Genomic DNA, 16,711 nt, shown 5'->3' on the forward strand with positions numbered 1-16,711 from the left:
AAATTAGGGTGCTTCTTAAAACTGAGAACCACATAACAGCTATGATACGTCCTGGATGAACCTAACAAACCAAGAATTTAGCGTGAATATAATGTGACGTTACTGTGACGCTCGTAAGACTGTGCGGAAACAGCCACACAATGAACGCGGTAGAAGGACCGAATCTGTCACAGATGCCCGCTGTGCTCCTATTATGCTGCCCTTATTAACGCTAATTCCGAAGACGACGGCGAGACAGACCACTGCGGTCCTATTATGCCGCCCTTATTAACGTTAATGCCGGAGATGACGGCGAGACAGACCACTGCGGCCAGCTCCCAACATCAGGCTGTTTGTGCTTCAGCAGCCCATCAGGATGCCTGCATCCACAGTGGCAGTGGTACCCACTGGCAGGTGCGGCGCCCTCCATTGTGAGGGGTATGGGGGGGGGAGGGGCGCGCTGTGTTTGGGGACTGTTGTTGTACAAGAGTGGGCAGGTAAGAGGGAAGAGACTCCAGGGGGTGCCTCTCTTCAATTATACCAAACCTGGACCAAAAGCAAGGAGGACGACCCCCAGCCGGAGATAATCCACCCCCACTTCATGTACTACTTCTTGTGACAGAAAACCTCTTTGATCTTGCTAACACCAAAGGTGAGTAGGGAAAAAAAACCAGGGAATGACATGAAATTAAATCATTTCACGCACAACAACAGAAGCTTGTGCTCTTGGATATGGCTTTTGGTTATTTATTTATCTGGGACGTCGGCTTTTATTTTAACTATACACCAATGCAACCATGACAGCAAAGAATGGATGCAGTGATGCAGCAATGTATTGTTAATGGCAGCCTCCAGTTAAATCATTCATGACGACACCGCAATGTCACAGAGGTAAAGCACTGCTGCACTCCCTCTGGCAAACTTAAAAAGAAAACAACTTTTTAAAAATGTATCCATGTATTAATTTTCCAAAAGCATGTCATTAGAGCTTTATTCATAATAAATGGGGCACAGAGAAAGGTTGTCAATGAGCCTGTTCACGTCTCTCTGTTCGTGCACTTGAGAGGTTAATTAAAACTCTGGTTTAATTACGCCTGGGGCGTGCGTCACATAAAAAGAGGGGCGTTCGCCACCTCTGCCTACCCTTGCAGCCCCCGCTTCCACCCCCACCCCCCCACTGCCAAGTACTGAGATAAAGAGAGCTGGTCTACAATGCAAGGAATTCTGGGAAACCACAATCATATAAGTCAAACCAAAAAGTTGTACAGCACATTCAGACACAGAAATAAAAATGAAAAAGACCAATGAAACATTTTCAGCCAGTTTGACCAGCAAACAATTACCAGTAACAGCATTACAACAAACATAGCTATATGTTCTGCTGGTCCTGGAGCTGAGCTCACTGGGCTGCATAAGATTATATGGCTTTGTACACCGACAACTGGGCTGTTATTTGGGTAAGGTGACCCACTGATCTGCCTTTAATATCCCATATCAAGTCAAATGCCTGTAATTTCCCTTGAGGCTGCTGCTATATTGCATCACATCTGCTTTTGAAACTCTCCAGGCAAGCAGTAGCAAAAAAACTGCAAAAAGGGGGTCATTCCCTGGCATTGACTAGAGAAATAATAAATCACCCTGGCTTTGCATAACTGGTATTTGAACATTTGTCCTTTTTCTGCAGTAGCACCCAAACAAAGACATCACATTCATTGTCTAAAAGCAATTTGCATGTTCATTAGATTCCCTGACACACACTTCCCCCTGTTTACAGCCGACGGGCATTGGGCTTGAAGTGGCATGACGCTTCTCTTATCTTGGGATGCTGTTACAATGAGGACAAGTTTTTGCCACAGCATCTGTGCTGTTTCAACTCTGATTTCTTAATCAGTAGCGTACGCTCTTCCGGTCAAAACAGTCTTAAAGGTGTCATCCAAACTGCCTAACTATCATGAGAAAAAGGGAAAACGCTATCAGACAATCTATTACAATCCATCATTGCTTTTATTTCAGCTACTGAAAGCTGCTCAAGTGAGCGGACAGGATGGTAAACACCCTTCCAAGGAATGCTACTATACTGTGATTGAGGGAGGATTGCGTTGTGTCAATTAACATTGCGCATCTTCAAACAGTGAGCCTCTAGTTTTCTCAGATTTCCCATAAACACTTGTGTTGTGCATCTGGGGCATATCTAGAATCATCAAGAAGAATATCCAGTCAAATCCAGCAGCATTCTTGTAAAGGAGCATGTATTTAAATTCTTGAAGCCCTGGAAACTCTGTGGGGAGCACACCCAGGAGAGAAGCTATCGGGAAGTCGGAGGAGTGTTATACGATGTGTATGTTTTTTTTTTTACTGACACATAAACCTAACCACACTGCTCACCTTAGCAATCATACTGACATGCTACATCAAACGGGCCCATATCCCTGACATGGAAAGCCAACATTACAACAGTGTCTGCAGTCAGAAAAAGAAAAAAAAAAAGTTTGATTTGATAACAGAACTTGCATTTAAAAAAAAAAAAGTTTTTACTGCTGAGACTTTCGGATCCACAACAAGACTGCCTTACAATACTGACCAAGGGTAAATAGTTAATATTACAACACGCAACTTTGCTTACTCATCCCTACTATTTGACTTTTTAAAAAGTTGTTTTACAACAGGAGGTAGAGGAAGGCGCAAGTGGAAAAACTTTAAAAGTAAACTAGGGCAACAATTACAATGCGGCATTGTTTAAGTGCCGCTGAATTCTTTCATTGCCTAGTCAGATTGAAGGGGTGGGTATGAGCATTGAGGTCTCGCACCAGAAACTGTGTGTATCAAATCAAATTACTCCAGGATAAGGTGAGGAACTGGGGTCCTCTTGATCAGCAGAAATAGGGGTCTTATTGATCATATTCCTCATCTTCATCATTCAGCACTGAGCTCCAGCAATCCCGTTTCCCACAATCCCGCAGCGAGCCCCGCCAAAGTCAGCCTCGTCACTTAACCAGCAGCATTTATTCAAGTTTCCTTCAGAAATAATTGACTCTACTTTGGCAGCTCCTGCACGTCGGTGACACACATAAAAGTGGAACACAGATACCAAACAAGACAGATCCTGCAAACAAGCTTCATGGGACGAGGCGCTGCACACGCAGTGACACGGGCTGGGAGCGCAGCAGACGTGACTGGAATCACCTGAGTAACAGTAAACGCAAGAATGGAAAGACCGAACACAAAAAAACAGGGTCACACTCAAAAGAGGAGTAAGACAAGAAGTTGTTTTAATGGAGCAAGAATAGAACCTTTCTGAGCCCAAAGTATCCCAGCTCAGGGTGTGAGCACACACACACACACACACACACACACAGGCACGCACACACACACACACACACACACACACAAGCACGCACACACAAACATGAGACGGAATGCTTCCGGATTTCTCCAACAGCATTGTGGGTAACTGTTCCAAGCCTGTCCTGAAAAAGTTCAGCAGAGGGGTATATTGCCCATAAGGCTGCAGAATCAAATCTCTGGAAAAAAAAAATTAGTGGCATACCCTTGAGCACGCCATTTCCTCAGTATTGCTGGAAGAAAAGCCCGCAAGCTATGCTTTGGGTGAAATAAAATAAGTAACGGCAATAATATATTCCATTGTTAGTCCCTGCTTTAAACTTGGAGATGGCCTTTTCCCACATTAAGCGCCTTTATCAAAGGCTCTGATCTTTGTAGAAAAGAATTTTCTATTAAGGAACAAAAACTTCAGACCCACTATACGATATCGCTGTATGTCTGGCACCTCGCCAGTGCGACATGAAAGCAGCAGATGTTTTGTTTTGAAGCTGGCTTTTAATAAATTATTTCTGAAGTAATCCTTCAGTGAATATGGGGAATACATCGTTTTTCCTCCTCATTTTTCATAGCCATGTAAATATCGGTTTAACTGCTCTGCACGTCCAGCTCTAATCGAGCCATTTTCCCCGCCGACACAAAGCCCACATTAAAGCACGAGAGCCGCCGCAGACTTGGGTTCACGGAGCGAAGCCTTTGACAGCGGCAATGTCAACCTGCAGCCACCGCGTATAATGAAGGTGGATGCACGCAGAGAGATGACTTCCCATTTTAATTATGCTTCCCAGACATCCCGTGGTGCCGGCTGGCGTGACGCATGGACACATTTACGCTTAAATACTTGAACTGAAATAGGGGTTTATTTTCGGCGTGACCTCTCCTTCCTACCGCTGCCTCGTAAAAAGCGCCGCAGTGCCACTCGTGTTCTCCTAATGAGGCCTGGCGTGTGAGGAGCTTCACCTCGCCCATTACTCTCCTGGGTCTCCACCGTGGCCTGCAGACACTCCATCAGCTCGAAGGTTAGGGGCAGCCCCTGGACCTGCCCCACCAGACGTCCTCTCCCGTGCCCTGGCTCCCGCCGCCCCGCCCAGCACTGTCCCGATCGCCCCCCCCCCCCCCCAATGCCCACTCTGATGAATGGAGTGCAATTATTTTCATCCTCTGCTGACCTGGATTCGGGACTAAACTCTCCATCTCCCCAAAACAAAGCTGTCAAAAAAACAAGCTGCTTTAAGTTCTACTTTGTTCCAAGGGTGAAAAAGGCAGGCAAACATTTAATGTGAGACTTCAGTAACTGTGAAGTAGATTTTGATATAACCCTACATCCATTACACTATATTATTTAAAAATCAAACTGAAAACCAAAATCATGGTGTCATATACCATATAAAAAACATATAAGGAGAAGGAAATACACTGAACAATGCATCATTGTTATGGTGCATTTATCATGAATAAAACGCTGTGAACAAAAAGTCTAATTTTATGCATTCATGCGTTTTATACATACACTTTATGTGCATTTGTTTCCATTCATTGGTGTGGAGTCATTTAAGGACTGGAATGAGGTATTTTACATTACCTTTACATTATTTTTATTTTTGTCGCTTTTGTAGTGTCTCTCTGACAGGAGTCTCAGCCTCCATAAACCCCACTAACATTCTGCTCCAAATCAAACATGGAAATTGCTTTCAGAAATGAAAACCCACTAAGATGAGCCTTTGGATTTGTACTTCAAAATCTCAACCAGTTAGGCATCTGTGCCTATGTTCGGGAGGTTGTGGGTTCGAACCCTATGGCTGGCAGTGTAATCGTACCATCAATGGGCCCTTGAACAAGGCCTTTAACCGCAGCTACTTTAGGAATGTTGCACTATATGCTTTGACCCCAGAATCGAATCTCTCAATGAAAGCAAGCCAGGCTATGCAGAATCAAAGAATTCTTATGTACCTTGTACAACGGCAAATAAATAAATCAAAAAAACAGAAAGACCTATTGTCCTCTACCGATGGAACCAAGCAGAAAAGCATCTCAGCAAGAAGCTAACAGAGACCGGACTTCAAAACAGCACCAGACCTCAGTGACATTCTGTCTCCATGCATGTCAGTGTCTCCTTAAAGGAAAACCATAGCTGCTCAAACGCTAGTTAAAGCACCGGCCGGTGAAGTCCTGGGACAATCTGTTTCTCCACAGGGGTACGACTGTACTGGCAGAGAATAGCCCGTCTACAAAACAAAGAAGCGACAAAGCAGGTGAAATATGACCACAACATGAAATGCTACAGAGAGGACTGCGGACACATGAGGAGCTGCTGCGACACCAGGACACCATCCAGACTTACCACCATCACGTCTATCCACGCAAAGTGCCAGGAAGCCAAGAAACTCTCAAGGATTTGGCTGCCAGGCTGCTGTGCATCGTCTGAAGGGAGAGAACCTGGGACCTTGTGGGCCGGAATAAATCAAGAAGATGTTTCAAGCAAGGAGACAAAGAAAAAGTTCAACAGTTGACTTACTATGTTGGAGGGAGACAAGTGATTGTTGTGGGAAAAGCACGATAGAGACAACTTTGTAAAGGGCAGAGAGCATGCTTCCATGTGTGAGTAAAATGCAGCGTCAACAAGCACTTCCTAAGGATCTTTGGCAGCACGAAGCTTTTTTTATACTTCAGAGGCAAGAAGAATAGAACTTAAAGCTGAAAAGTTTCTTCATTCTGCTCAGCACATTTAAAAAAAAATCTTGTTACCTAAGGACATGCATGGCGAATCATAAGCTCAATAGCCCGAGAACAAGTTTTCAGTCACACTTTTTAAGGCATTAAAATAATCCCAGTGCTCTCTTTAGTCCAATTACATACTACAACGCAGCTGTTGGTGCAATCGGCGGAAATCTGTCACTCTGGAAAGCTGATTCGCCCATGTGTTATCTGCCGATAAGCAGCGCTGTAATTTTAGATTCCCTCACACATAATCGTGCATGGATCAGGGTCTGATTTAGCATTTCACAGTGCTGAAAGGTGAGGCGCTTTCCCTCTAATGTTGCCCCATAGGCTGTGGATGCGGCGCAGGGTGAGAAAAGGCTGATTATGGGCCTGTCAGGCCCAGAGGTTGCCGAAGCAGGGAGCCTGACACCTTTCCACCCCAGGCGGCGAGGTAATGCTAGCAGTGCTGCTAATGCAGACCATGGCACCTGCCCAGCCATCGATAAGCGGGGGGCCCCTATCAGCCGGCTTCAGCCGTCCTTGTTAGTCTATTAGATTTCTGATTAGTAGCTCCAAATGTTAATGGAAATAAGATTAGTTATTTCTTTGGAGATAGCATCTCATTCTTACCGTCCAAACACACAGGCAATGAAAAGCCAAGAAGTGCTCATTGTTCAGCCCTGCGCGACAAAACGCAAAATCCCCTGTGCACAATGCGGAAAGCGTCGCTAGGAATAAACAGAAAATTGACTTGTTACCCCCATTTTTGTGCGGCACTGGTTCTGCTGCACTGTACAGCAAAAGACATATATAGGGCATTTTCTGACAATGGCCTTCTGTCTAAGTGTATGTGTGTGTGTGTGTATATATCTATATCCATCCACCCATCCATCCATCCATTTTCCAACCCGCTTATCCTACTGGGTTGCTGGGGGTCCGGAGCCTATCCCAGAAGCAATGGGCACGAGGCAGGGAACAACCCTGGACAGGGGGCCAGCCCATCACAGGGCACACTCACACACCAGTCACTCACACATGCACACCTATGGGCAATTGAGTAACTCCAATTAGCCTCAGCATGTCTTTGGACTATGGGGGGAAAGCAGAGCACCCGGAGGAAATCCCACGACGACACGGGGAAAACATGCAAACTCCACACAGGTCCCAAAGGTGTGAGGCAACAGTGCTAACCACTGCACCACCATGCCGCCCCCCCCTATATATATATATATATTTTTTAATTCTCAGTTTTATAGCTTTACAATGTAACAGCAAATGTAAAATGCAAAAAGGTCCAGCAAGCCAAGAGAATAAAACTAAAAGGAAATCTACAACACTGGAAACACCACAGTCTTCTCTTCCTTCTCCCTTGTGTTTATGTGTGTAATGATATGAGATTGCAAAATACCAAGAGTGAAATGTGACGCTGTGTGTGTAGCGCATGACTGCAGCAGGCGCCCAAGCCAGTTGTAAGACTGTCCGGCAGACAGTGGGAATAGTCAGCAAGCACCAGCAGCTAGAAGGTCCTGGATGCCTCGGTGTAACGTTCGTTATGAGCCATGGAGTAAGGCGGGTGTGATCTCTCTGCTGAAGCAGAGCCTCACCAGGGAGCAACACCACACCATGTTTCAGGTGGAGTAACTATCCTGTCCTCAGTGCTTAAACATGAGTGACAGCACCCGCCCTGGGGACGGCCTTCACCACTAATGACACGCTCATTACAGTCCCCTCATCTCTGTTAGCACGCGGCATCGTCTAAACTTCAGCGCGCATCCGCTTTGTTACGGATCAGGTGCTTTCTTTTTTTATTCTCGGAGAATGATGACAATAGGCTGAGACAATGTGCTCTCCGGAGACGAGCGCGGCCTGTCTTGCACACTCGCTGCTTCGGCGTGACTCGGAAGCTACCAGGCAAACACAGCGTAAGCATCATTGTACCACCAGTGACTCGCCTTCAACTGATGCCTTTAGCAAATCCTACAAGCTGCGGAGATGGGAAGCAACTTGAAGTATACATTGAAATAGTGTCATTTTAAACCTTTTCATTACTTTATATTTTATTACCGATTGGAGTACTATAACGACACGTATTGGTAGCTGTGGTGCCTTGCTAAGAAATGTCAGCTGCATTCAGATTTAAATGTTTAGTGTCGAGCTTCAAGAAATACCCTGACGCTTCCTGTTTTGCAAACAGCTGTTTATGCACATCTGTTCGATGGTGTACTTGGGAAACGGCCTGTTTGCTATGTCCATTTGTCTTCTCTGCTCTTTCTTAGATTCTGAGCTCTTCAGCAGTAGAGTTGGTCAGTGTGAAGCGCATGGGGGGGGGGGGGGGGGGGGGACATTAAGGATTCCGGCACTGCTCTGAATAAAACATACAAGGCCTGTATGTTTGTGTCAAGCCTAGACTGCATGAAAAATTGCAGTATGTAAATTAAGAATGAGGTGTGAATAATGAAGGACACATTGCTGTGAGGTGTGACCTAGCAGGAATGCAACTGCAGGGCTGTGGATCCAGATCGTGTCATGCCAGCACCTTCAGGTACCTCTTTGGCTTTAACAGCTCAGCTGTCTACTTTAATTAGCCCAGGCTCCGGCTTTCATTGACAGTAAGTGACTTAATATTGATACTGGCTCCAAAGAAAGACACTTTTCACAATCGCCTGAACTATCTGCTAATTGAAAACTCATGAGGAAGCTTAGGCCAAGCCTGCAAGGGGTCCTCGCAGAATGGGAAACAGGTGCTTCAGTTTTGGGCCATGTAATACCCTGTTTAGCCCCCCAGGACCAAAGGTTATCCAGCTAATAGTTGCCTTGTGGCATGCAGGGAGGAGCAGAGCACTAGCCAAGGTTAAACATCTGGGACATATTGCACATACTTGCAACATATGCTTCAGGTTCAATTAAAATGAGGCCTTGGCACATTTATTAATCTTTTTTTACTTTCATCCCATAAAAGGGCCTCCTCTGACCTGACCTTAATATTTTACAATTTGGGCAAACAGACGAGGTAATGAGGGGGGGGGGCACTTCACTACCTGAGAGTGAATGGGAGAGACAAATTTGTCCAGCCTCAAAACTCCATTTGTTGTGCACTTAACCAGGAAAAAAGAAAAGTGTTGAGAGAGAGAGAGAGAGAGAGAGAGAGAGAGAGAAGGAAGAGGAATGGACAAAAGTTGGCAGGGGAGAGATAGGACTGAAAGAAAAATGAGAAATACTGCCTTTCAACATCCAAACGGCTCATACGGGACACCAGACGTCAAGCAGTGCAATGGATCAAAATGTAGAGAAATCTAAGTTACTATTTATATTATCAGCATCCAATGCATAGCATTAATGGACTCCTCTTATGTGGAATAATCTCCGGATTGAATCTACAGGCAAAGGAGAGTGTGCTGGCCACGGTCTGCTCATTTCAATATGAAAGTTTAATTGTGTTTATGATAATGTGTGTTTCAGTGGGTATGAGGAGAATAAGGGAGACAGGCAAACTCTCCAGGTGCCAGCAATGTCCACACCTGCTAACCACAGAGAGCTGCCTAGTAGCTTGTAGTAAGATGCCTTATAGCACGGAGAAGGATAAAATACAGCAGCTCTGGGCTTCATCCACTTTCTTAGCATCGTGACCTCAGACTGCAGAGGTAGCTGCACTCTCTGACACTAAGGGGCTATAAAGTAAGTCCTATGTGTTAAAATAATAGAGTTTGGAGAAGATAGATATTGAGGCTACGCAATTTAGGCCTCCAATAGCTTATGCCAATGCTAACAGAATTATCCCCTCAAAATGCTTGTTCCTCAGGCAGATAATTCCATTTTCTTTGTAGCCTTAGAGAAATGGTGAGGCCTCCATTGACATTATGAAGATTTTGTGCATACAGAGTTCAAATTACGTGTTTGTGTTTAATCTTCGCCTGCCCCCCTCCCCATACGAGCCCTCCCCTCCTCCTCCTACCCAGAACTCTCAGCACATCTCACCAATTAGAACAAAATGAGAATACCAGAACCGGTGACTGGATAATCTACACAACAAATCTGTTTATATATTTCTTTTTTATTCAGATGAGTCTATGAATCTGACATCTACCTGTGCAAAAGGTTTGGCTTCCAGTCTAGTATTTATCTATCTGCTTAAATAACAGAACCTGAATCATAGTCCTGACTATCATAACAGAACCTGAATCAATTTCTGTACTCTATATAGACATACAGTATATGTTGGAGCCCCCTTTTTCCGCTTCTTTAAAACAGGGGTTTCCACAAGTACATATAATAATAATAAATAAAATAAATATAACAAATACATAGATAGCGATGAAAGACAGCTGCACACTGTATATAGATATATGGCCTAAGCTTTTTACCATATTTTCTAAAATTCTATTAGGTGATAAAATGGATAAAATGTACTCAAATCCAGTTACGGAGAAGCAAAGCAATGCAATGCAAAGCCAGGCAAAGCAGAGCAGAGCAAAACAGAAAACAATACAGCAAAATAAAATCATCTTTATCGTGTTTCTCACAAAGCAGCACTGAGCCTGTTCAGTGCTCAGATTTAGCAGCCCAGTTTATGTGGCAATCTTTAAGGGGGGGGGGCATTAAAGGTTTGGGACTCAAGGCACTGGGGAGAAAAATTCAATTTGTTTTCAGTTTGTCTTCCACTCCTAGAAACAGAGCCATATCTAAAAAAGGCCGTCTGCTGATAGTGGCGGTAATTACCTTGTCGTCTCTGACACAGTCCTCGTCTTCTCCCCTCAGCATGTCCTCCAGGGCCTGCTGATGTCCACCACAGCATCGCACAGGAAAAGCAGGAAAAGCATAGAATGAATTTTATAACTCACATCACAATTGTTGCTTTCTTTCTCAATATGTCTTAGAACAGGGGTGGCCAATCTTATCCGCAAAGGGCCGGTGTGTATGCGGGTTTTCGCTGCAGCTCCCTAATTAGATTACTAATTAGAGGACTGATTGACTGAAGAGTCCTCACACCTGGGTTTGAACAGCTGACCTACAGGTTATCCCAAAAACCTGCATACCGGCCCTTTGCGGATAAGATTGCCCACCCCTGTCTTAGAAAGAACTAAATTACCACCCACCCCCCTGCTATTACCCAGTTGCTTAGGTCTATCCATCCATATCTTCATTATGGCTTCATACAGACTTTCAGGCAAGTGATGTAACACGCTAACTATGTGCTTCGGTGATCTAAAGCGGATGTAACAATGATCAGGCCAGGCAGCTCCTCTGACCACACGCAGGCCGGAAACACGATAGTAACCCGATACAATGCTGCCGGCTGCAAACTGCACCTGCTTTATCACTGGGACAAATCTGCCGGAGAAAATGAAATCTGTGTGATACGTGGTACGGTATGATCTTCAGGAAACAATGTGTTCATTCACCTTTTCCTTATGAAACAGTTACTTGTTTTTTGTTACTCGGGAAGCGCTGTCAGGTGCAGGGGGAATTTGGGTTTCTTTAGGGTTCAGCCCCCAAACTTAGACAGGCAGCAAATGTAACATTGTTGCATCAATTCCATTTGGCTATGAAACTGTGATATTATGGTTTACCGCCACGATTCCGAGTTTTAACACCCCAAGAAACTTAAATAAGACTAACTGACAATAATACACTTTTTAGATATACTATAAGATAAACTAAACTGATATACAAGCCTCATATAATCGCACTACCTATATGCTTAATATCCTTAACCATAAAGGCATAATTTATAAAGCTATATAGAAAATAAAGAATAGGTATATTCTAAAAGAGAGATACTGGAAAAATAAATGGGTGCCCAGCTAGACACTGTTCTCATGTGGACCATATATCTAAACTGAGGAACAATCACGAACGTGAATAGTAAGATTTGGCCGTGTGTCACACATATCTTGAAATTCAGAGGTAGTAATTGGTAGCCATAAAACACTTAATGACAAAAACAATAAGAGCATTGACTTGCAAATACCCAAAGCATAGAAGAGTATTATACTGCAGTGTGTTAAACTACCACTCTACATATCAATACCTATTTTCCTGATTAATTACACAATCAAAGACAAGTAGCAATAACCATTAGGGAGGTCTGACGCCTTGAATGATCATATGGACTTGATGTCAGGATTTGGGTTTCAGCAATTATAAACTCTCATCACTTCATTTGCTAAGATCAAAACACAATTCTGGGAACGGCTATTAAATTTAGTTGTCATAGGCGCAAGCAATTTGTTGGCAGAAACATAAAGACTTTTTCTTGGTCAATTGAAAACATTCAATTCAGTGACTGTGGCCCCTGAGGGAGGCGCAGCAGTGGTGGTGTTGAGGGGGGGGGGGGGTTGTTGGGGGAGTCACAGGGCCAGTATCTCATGCCTGTTTGTGTTGCTGGAGGAGAGCGCAGCACAGATCGTTTTTCTTGTGGCCCCCTCTGTCATTCACACATCAAAGCTAGAAGGTCATGTGAGCACCATCTATACAAACAAGTCCAGCACAAGTCAAGTACCATAAACCCCCTGGCCAACAGACTGTGGATTTATTGCCTCTCATTTTTTATGTCACTCATAAATAAGTTTGTGGAATCACAGTTTTTTTTTTTTCTTTTACTGGACAATGGAATGTGTTATTTTTAAAAGTAATTTTGACTTAAGCTTCTTATGTAAATAAGTATTTTGCAGAACACAGAGGGGTCACGGCCAAAACGTGGTGTCCTCTGAGCAAACAGCTCGGGGTCTCGTGGTGATGTCTCGTCTACTATGTCTCCATCAATAGCCCAGAGGTTCAGCGACAGTTTAGTCTGCTGTTTTCCAGAATTCCATGGTGCAGCCTGGATAATTATCCAAAATTAACCACAGCTCAGTTCTCTCAGTATATTTCAGTCCACAGAGGGGACAAGAGACAGGAGCCAGAGAAAACAGCCAATAATGGTTTGTACTTACGGAAGACACATGCTTCTTCTCCATTCTCTCTTTGTGTGTGTTGTGTGTGTGTGTGTGTGTGTATATATATATATATATGCAAGCATGTGTATAGAAAGATGTTGAGAGCTCTGCTTCGGAACGTAGCACTACAATGACTGTATAACATGAATAAATACAACAATAAAGAACCAAAGGCCAACGTGTCGTAGTGTGGCACATGTGTATGTCAAATCGGTACGCTCAGTTAATAAATTCTGACCTTGTCTGTTGAGCTGTGCTCCTTGGTTCAGAATTAGCGTTGCTGAATATTGACACAATTGTTGCCATTACATCACATTACAGACCATAAAGCATCATGAAATCAATAATAGGTTTAATTAACAATGTGACCTGCAGGCAGATTTCGGCTGAACAAATAACAGAAGATTAACATTCTTGACAAATTTTAAGCAGGATAGTTCCATCACTCCCGGCTCTCTGAATTCTCAGTCTGCCTTCTTCTGCTCCTCCTTTGTGATGAGTGTACAGAAAGGCAGTACCTTTGCTCTCCCCTAACCTTCAGAATGACAGGCACGTGGGGAATAGATGCCGATGCAGACATTCCACTGAACATGAAGATATACTCCTCTTTTTTCCCCGCTCCTTTGAAACGTGAAACATTTTAACCTCTGCAGCTGCTCCCGCCTGCCCTGCTCGGTATGCCGTGTGTGGATCAAAACCCCAGAGAGGAGAGCTCGGCTCCCCGATAAGGGCTCTCTACAGTGCACGTCTCATTGATTCAGGCCTTCACAAGCTGTCAGAGCTCAGCATCGGAGGAGGGCAATGCGCTGGCACCGGGCCAAACTGTTGAATTTGCCCAGAGGGGAGGGTATCCGGGGCACCCAGCGGGCACGGCCGCCCCTCCAGCGTGCCACATCTCTTGCACTGATCAAACAGGTCAGGGCTTTCAGCATGGGCTCTGTGCATGTCATTCTTCTAGAACAACGTTCCAACTAGATCGTTTGTCCAGCCTTTGAAGAAATCCTTCAATGGTTATCCTTAAGCTAGAGAAGAACTTGGTGCTCAGAAGAGCTTTCTGCAGAATCCAAATGCATTATGATGTCTGAAGAGCTTCCTGCGGCATCTGCATGCATTACGGTTTCAGAAGAGCTTCCTGCGGCATCCGCATGCATTACAATGTCTGAAGAGCTTCCTGCGGAATCCGCATGCATTATGGTGCCAGAAGAGCTTCCTGCGGCATCTGCATGCATTACGGTGTCAGAAGAGCTTCCTGCGGCATCTGCATGCATTACGGTGTCAGAAGAGCTTCCTGCGGCATCTGCATGCATTACGGTGTCAGAAGAGCTTCCTGTCACATCTGCATGCATTACGGTGTCAGAAGAGCTTCCTGCGGCATCTGCATGCATTACGGTGTAAGAAGAGCTTCCTGCGGCATCTGCATGCATCACGGTGTCAGAAGAGCTTCCTGCGGCATCTGCATGCATTATGGTGTAAGAAGAGCTTCCTGCGGCATCTGCATGCATTATGGTGTAAGAAGAGCTTCCTGCGGCATCTGCATGCATTACGGTGTCAGAAGAGCTTCCTGCGGCATCTGCATGCATCACGGTGTGAGAAAAGCTTCCATAAGCAGCCATCTTGGCCCTATGCTGTCTGGGTGATGATCACATGCAAGAGATTCAAACCCGTCTGCAACGAAGAGAGTGACTGGCCAAAGAGATGGAAACCACTACCTGCTGTAACCCACAGCGGGGCCGACTCAGGGTGTCAGAAGAGCTTCCTGCGGCATCTGTATGCATCATGGTGGCAGAAGAGCTTCCACAAGCCGCCGATCTTGGCCCTATGCTGTCTGGGTGATGATCACATGCGAGAGATTGAAACCCGTCTGCAGCGAAGAGAGCGACTGGCCAAAAAGATATAAGCCAGCACCTGCTGTAACCCACAGCGGGGCCGACTCAGGGAGCCACCGCATTCCTGCTGACACACGGCGGAAGCACGGCAGCGAACAGAGGGGCGGGATCATTAGCAAAAAGTGCACAAAGTTCACCAGGGATGAAGGGGAAGGATGATGCAGGCGCTCCAGCTTTAAATTCCATCCCGGATTGGGAGGCACGGGGGAAATCAGCGCCACTGTAATGTTTCCCAGTTAAAAGTGACATGACCTTTTGATTTTGTCACCTGTCACCAGCTCGGATGTCACAGTGAGGCAGATAAGCATCTGCAGAGTGCGGGGCCTTTATTCCCCCCCGCCACCACCATCTTGTGCCCCCCCCCCGCCCCCACCCCAGATGTCTGGCTGTGGCACCGCACAAAGAACCATGCAGGCAGCGTCGGTGTGGCGCGCGGCAGGCAGATTAAAGCCCGGCAGGGCCGCCCGTGCTAGCGCCTGCTCCCCGCTCGTCATTATTCGGCGTGCGCTGTTCGCACCGCCGCATCTGCTGCAGCTCTCCATGCGCGGGAGGGAGCTGAGCGCACGGCACAGCGTGCCCTAAATGAGGGCTGCATCTGAGGGCATGACAGGGTGCACTTCAAAGGGTCCTGATCCGGGACATACGCCCGTTTTGATTCGGCTGGCGGGGTGGGCTTGACGGGGCCCCCTTTTCCCTGCGCCCCCACCTTTAAAGCAGCAACACTCATGGAAGAGAAAACAGCACATCATTTATTCATGAAGTGCTCATCGAAGCAGTTTGTTTTTAAATTAGACGCATAGGGTGAAACAAGTCGACAAAAACAACAGAAACCGGGGGGAAAAAAAATCTTCAGACATTTTGTTTCTGTTGCATGGGCCTAGAATGTAAACGAAGGCTAAACAGGGGCGTTTGGCTCAAAATCAGCGTTGACTCTGCTTTCATCTCCTATTAACATGTATATAGCTTTCACTTCCTGCTGTCGAGCTACGAGGACACGCTGCACAATGACAAAGAAGCGTAAGGAGGGACGTCACAGTAGGATCCAGCAACCGAGTGTTTAAGTAACAGCGCCGAGATTTTACCTGATGGATCACACTGAATTACGCAACCAGTCAATACTTACTCTGCTTTGAAATGGGTTGTCTATCAACATTGATAACCATTTCAAATATTTTCCTTCGCTGAGAAATTGATGGCAAAATTAAATATTGATTAAGAAAGCAAAAGAATAAATACAAACAAAATACAGTTTGTTTTTTATTTCCTCCCCAGCTGCCAGCGGCAGCTCAGGCCAGTGAGATACCTATCAATCGTTACAGCCCACTTACAACCCGACATCTGCTCAGCTAATATTGGGCTTCATATTCCCTACACAGCCGATCTGTTTGGGAAGCTGACATTAATTTGCAGTCCTGACATTTGCTACATATTCTCCGAGACTAAAAACAAGTGTGGTTCTGTTCTTCATAAAGCCTGCAGTCCTGTTTCGTGTTCTCTGTAACATCACTCTGTCGCGTTACAAGCTTGGCTAATATTGTACATTTTGATTTGGACCTTGGTAGGGAACGGCTTTTGTTAAACGCCTACCGTCTAATGGGGAACAACATGTTGGGGTAGACAACAAGATCCGAGCTGACCACTAAACAGTGTCCTTCCCTGCATTGCTATGCAGGTCGTTTATTGTCGTAGTCATGCTAGCACTTGGCTGGCAGAAAGGATCATTGTTTTTCTACGGACCAGTTCACTACCAGGACAGACATTAATCAATTATAACTTTATTCTGTATCATGTCAGTGCAAACCTGTGTTCAGGAGACATTTGTATTGGAGAAAAAGTCCATTCTTACTGCAGCGGTACTCTTAAATATGGTAC

The 16,711-nt window shown here is 45.3% G+C and overlaps 1 protein-coding gene across 7 annotated transcripts in view; it reads right to left on the reverse strand.

Annotated features, from left to right (window-relative positions):
• The window catches only part of LOC111847265 (multiple C2 and transmembrane domain-containing protein 1-like), a 106,933-nt gene that overhangs the window by 11,118 nt on the left and 79,104 nt on the right, over positions 1-16,711 (reverse strand). For 2 of the 7 annotated variants that reach the window (XM_023818295.2, XM_023818293.2), the window contains 2 exons: positions 10,735-10,791; positions 5,660-5,761 (listed from right to left, as the gene is read on the reverse strand). In XM_023818295.2, the coding sequence (XP_023674063.2) occupies positions 5,660-5,761; positions 10,735-10,791 (159 nt within the window). Of the gene's footprint in view, positions 1-5,394; positions 5,544-5,659; positions 5,762-10,734; positions 10,792-16,711 lie in introns of all 7 variants that reach the window. The other 5 variants (XM_072708892.1, XM_072708891.1, XR_002839061.2 and 2 more) reach the window with 4 other exon arrangements.

Source organism: Paramormyrops kingsleyae, chromosome 2 (genome assembly GCF_048594095.1).
Source record: "Paramormyrops kingsleyae isolate MSU_618 chromosome 2, PKINGS_0.4, whole genome shotgun sequence".
Lineage (NCBI taxonomy): Eukaryota > Metazoa > Chordata > Actinopteri > Osteoglossiformes > Mormyridae > Paramormyrops > Paramormyrops kingsleyae.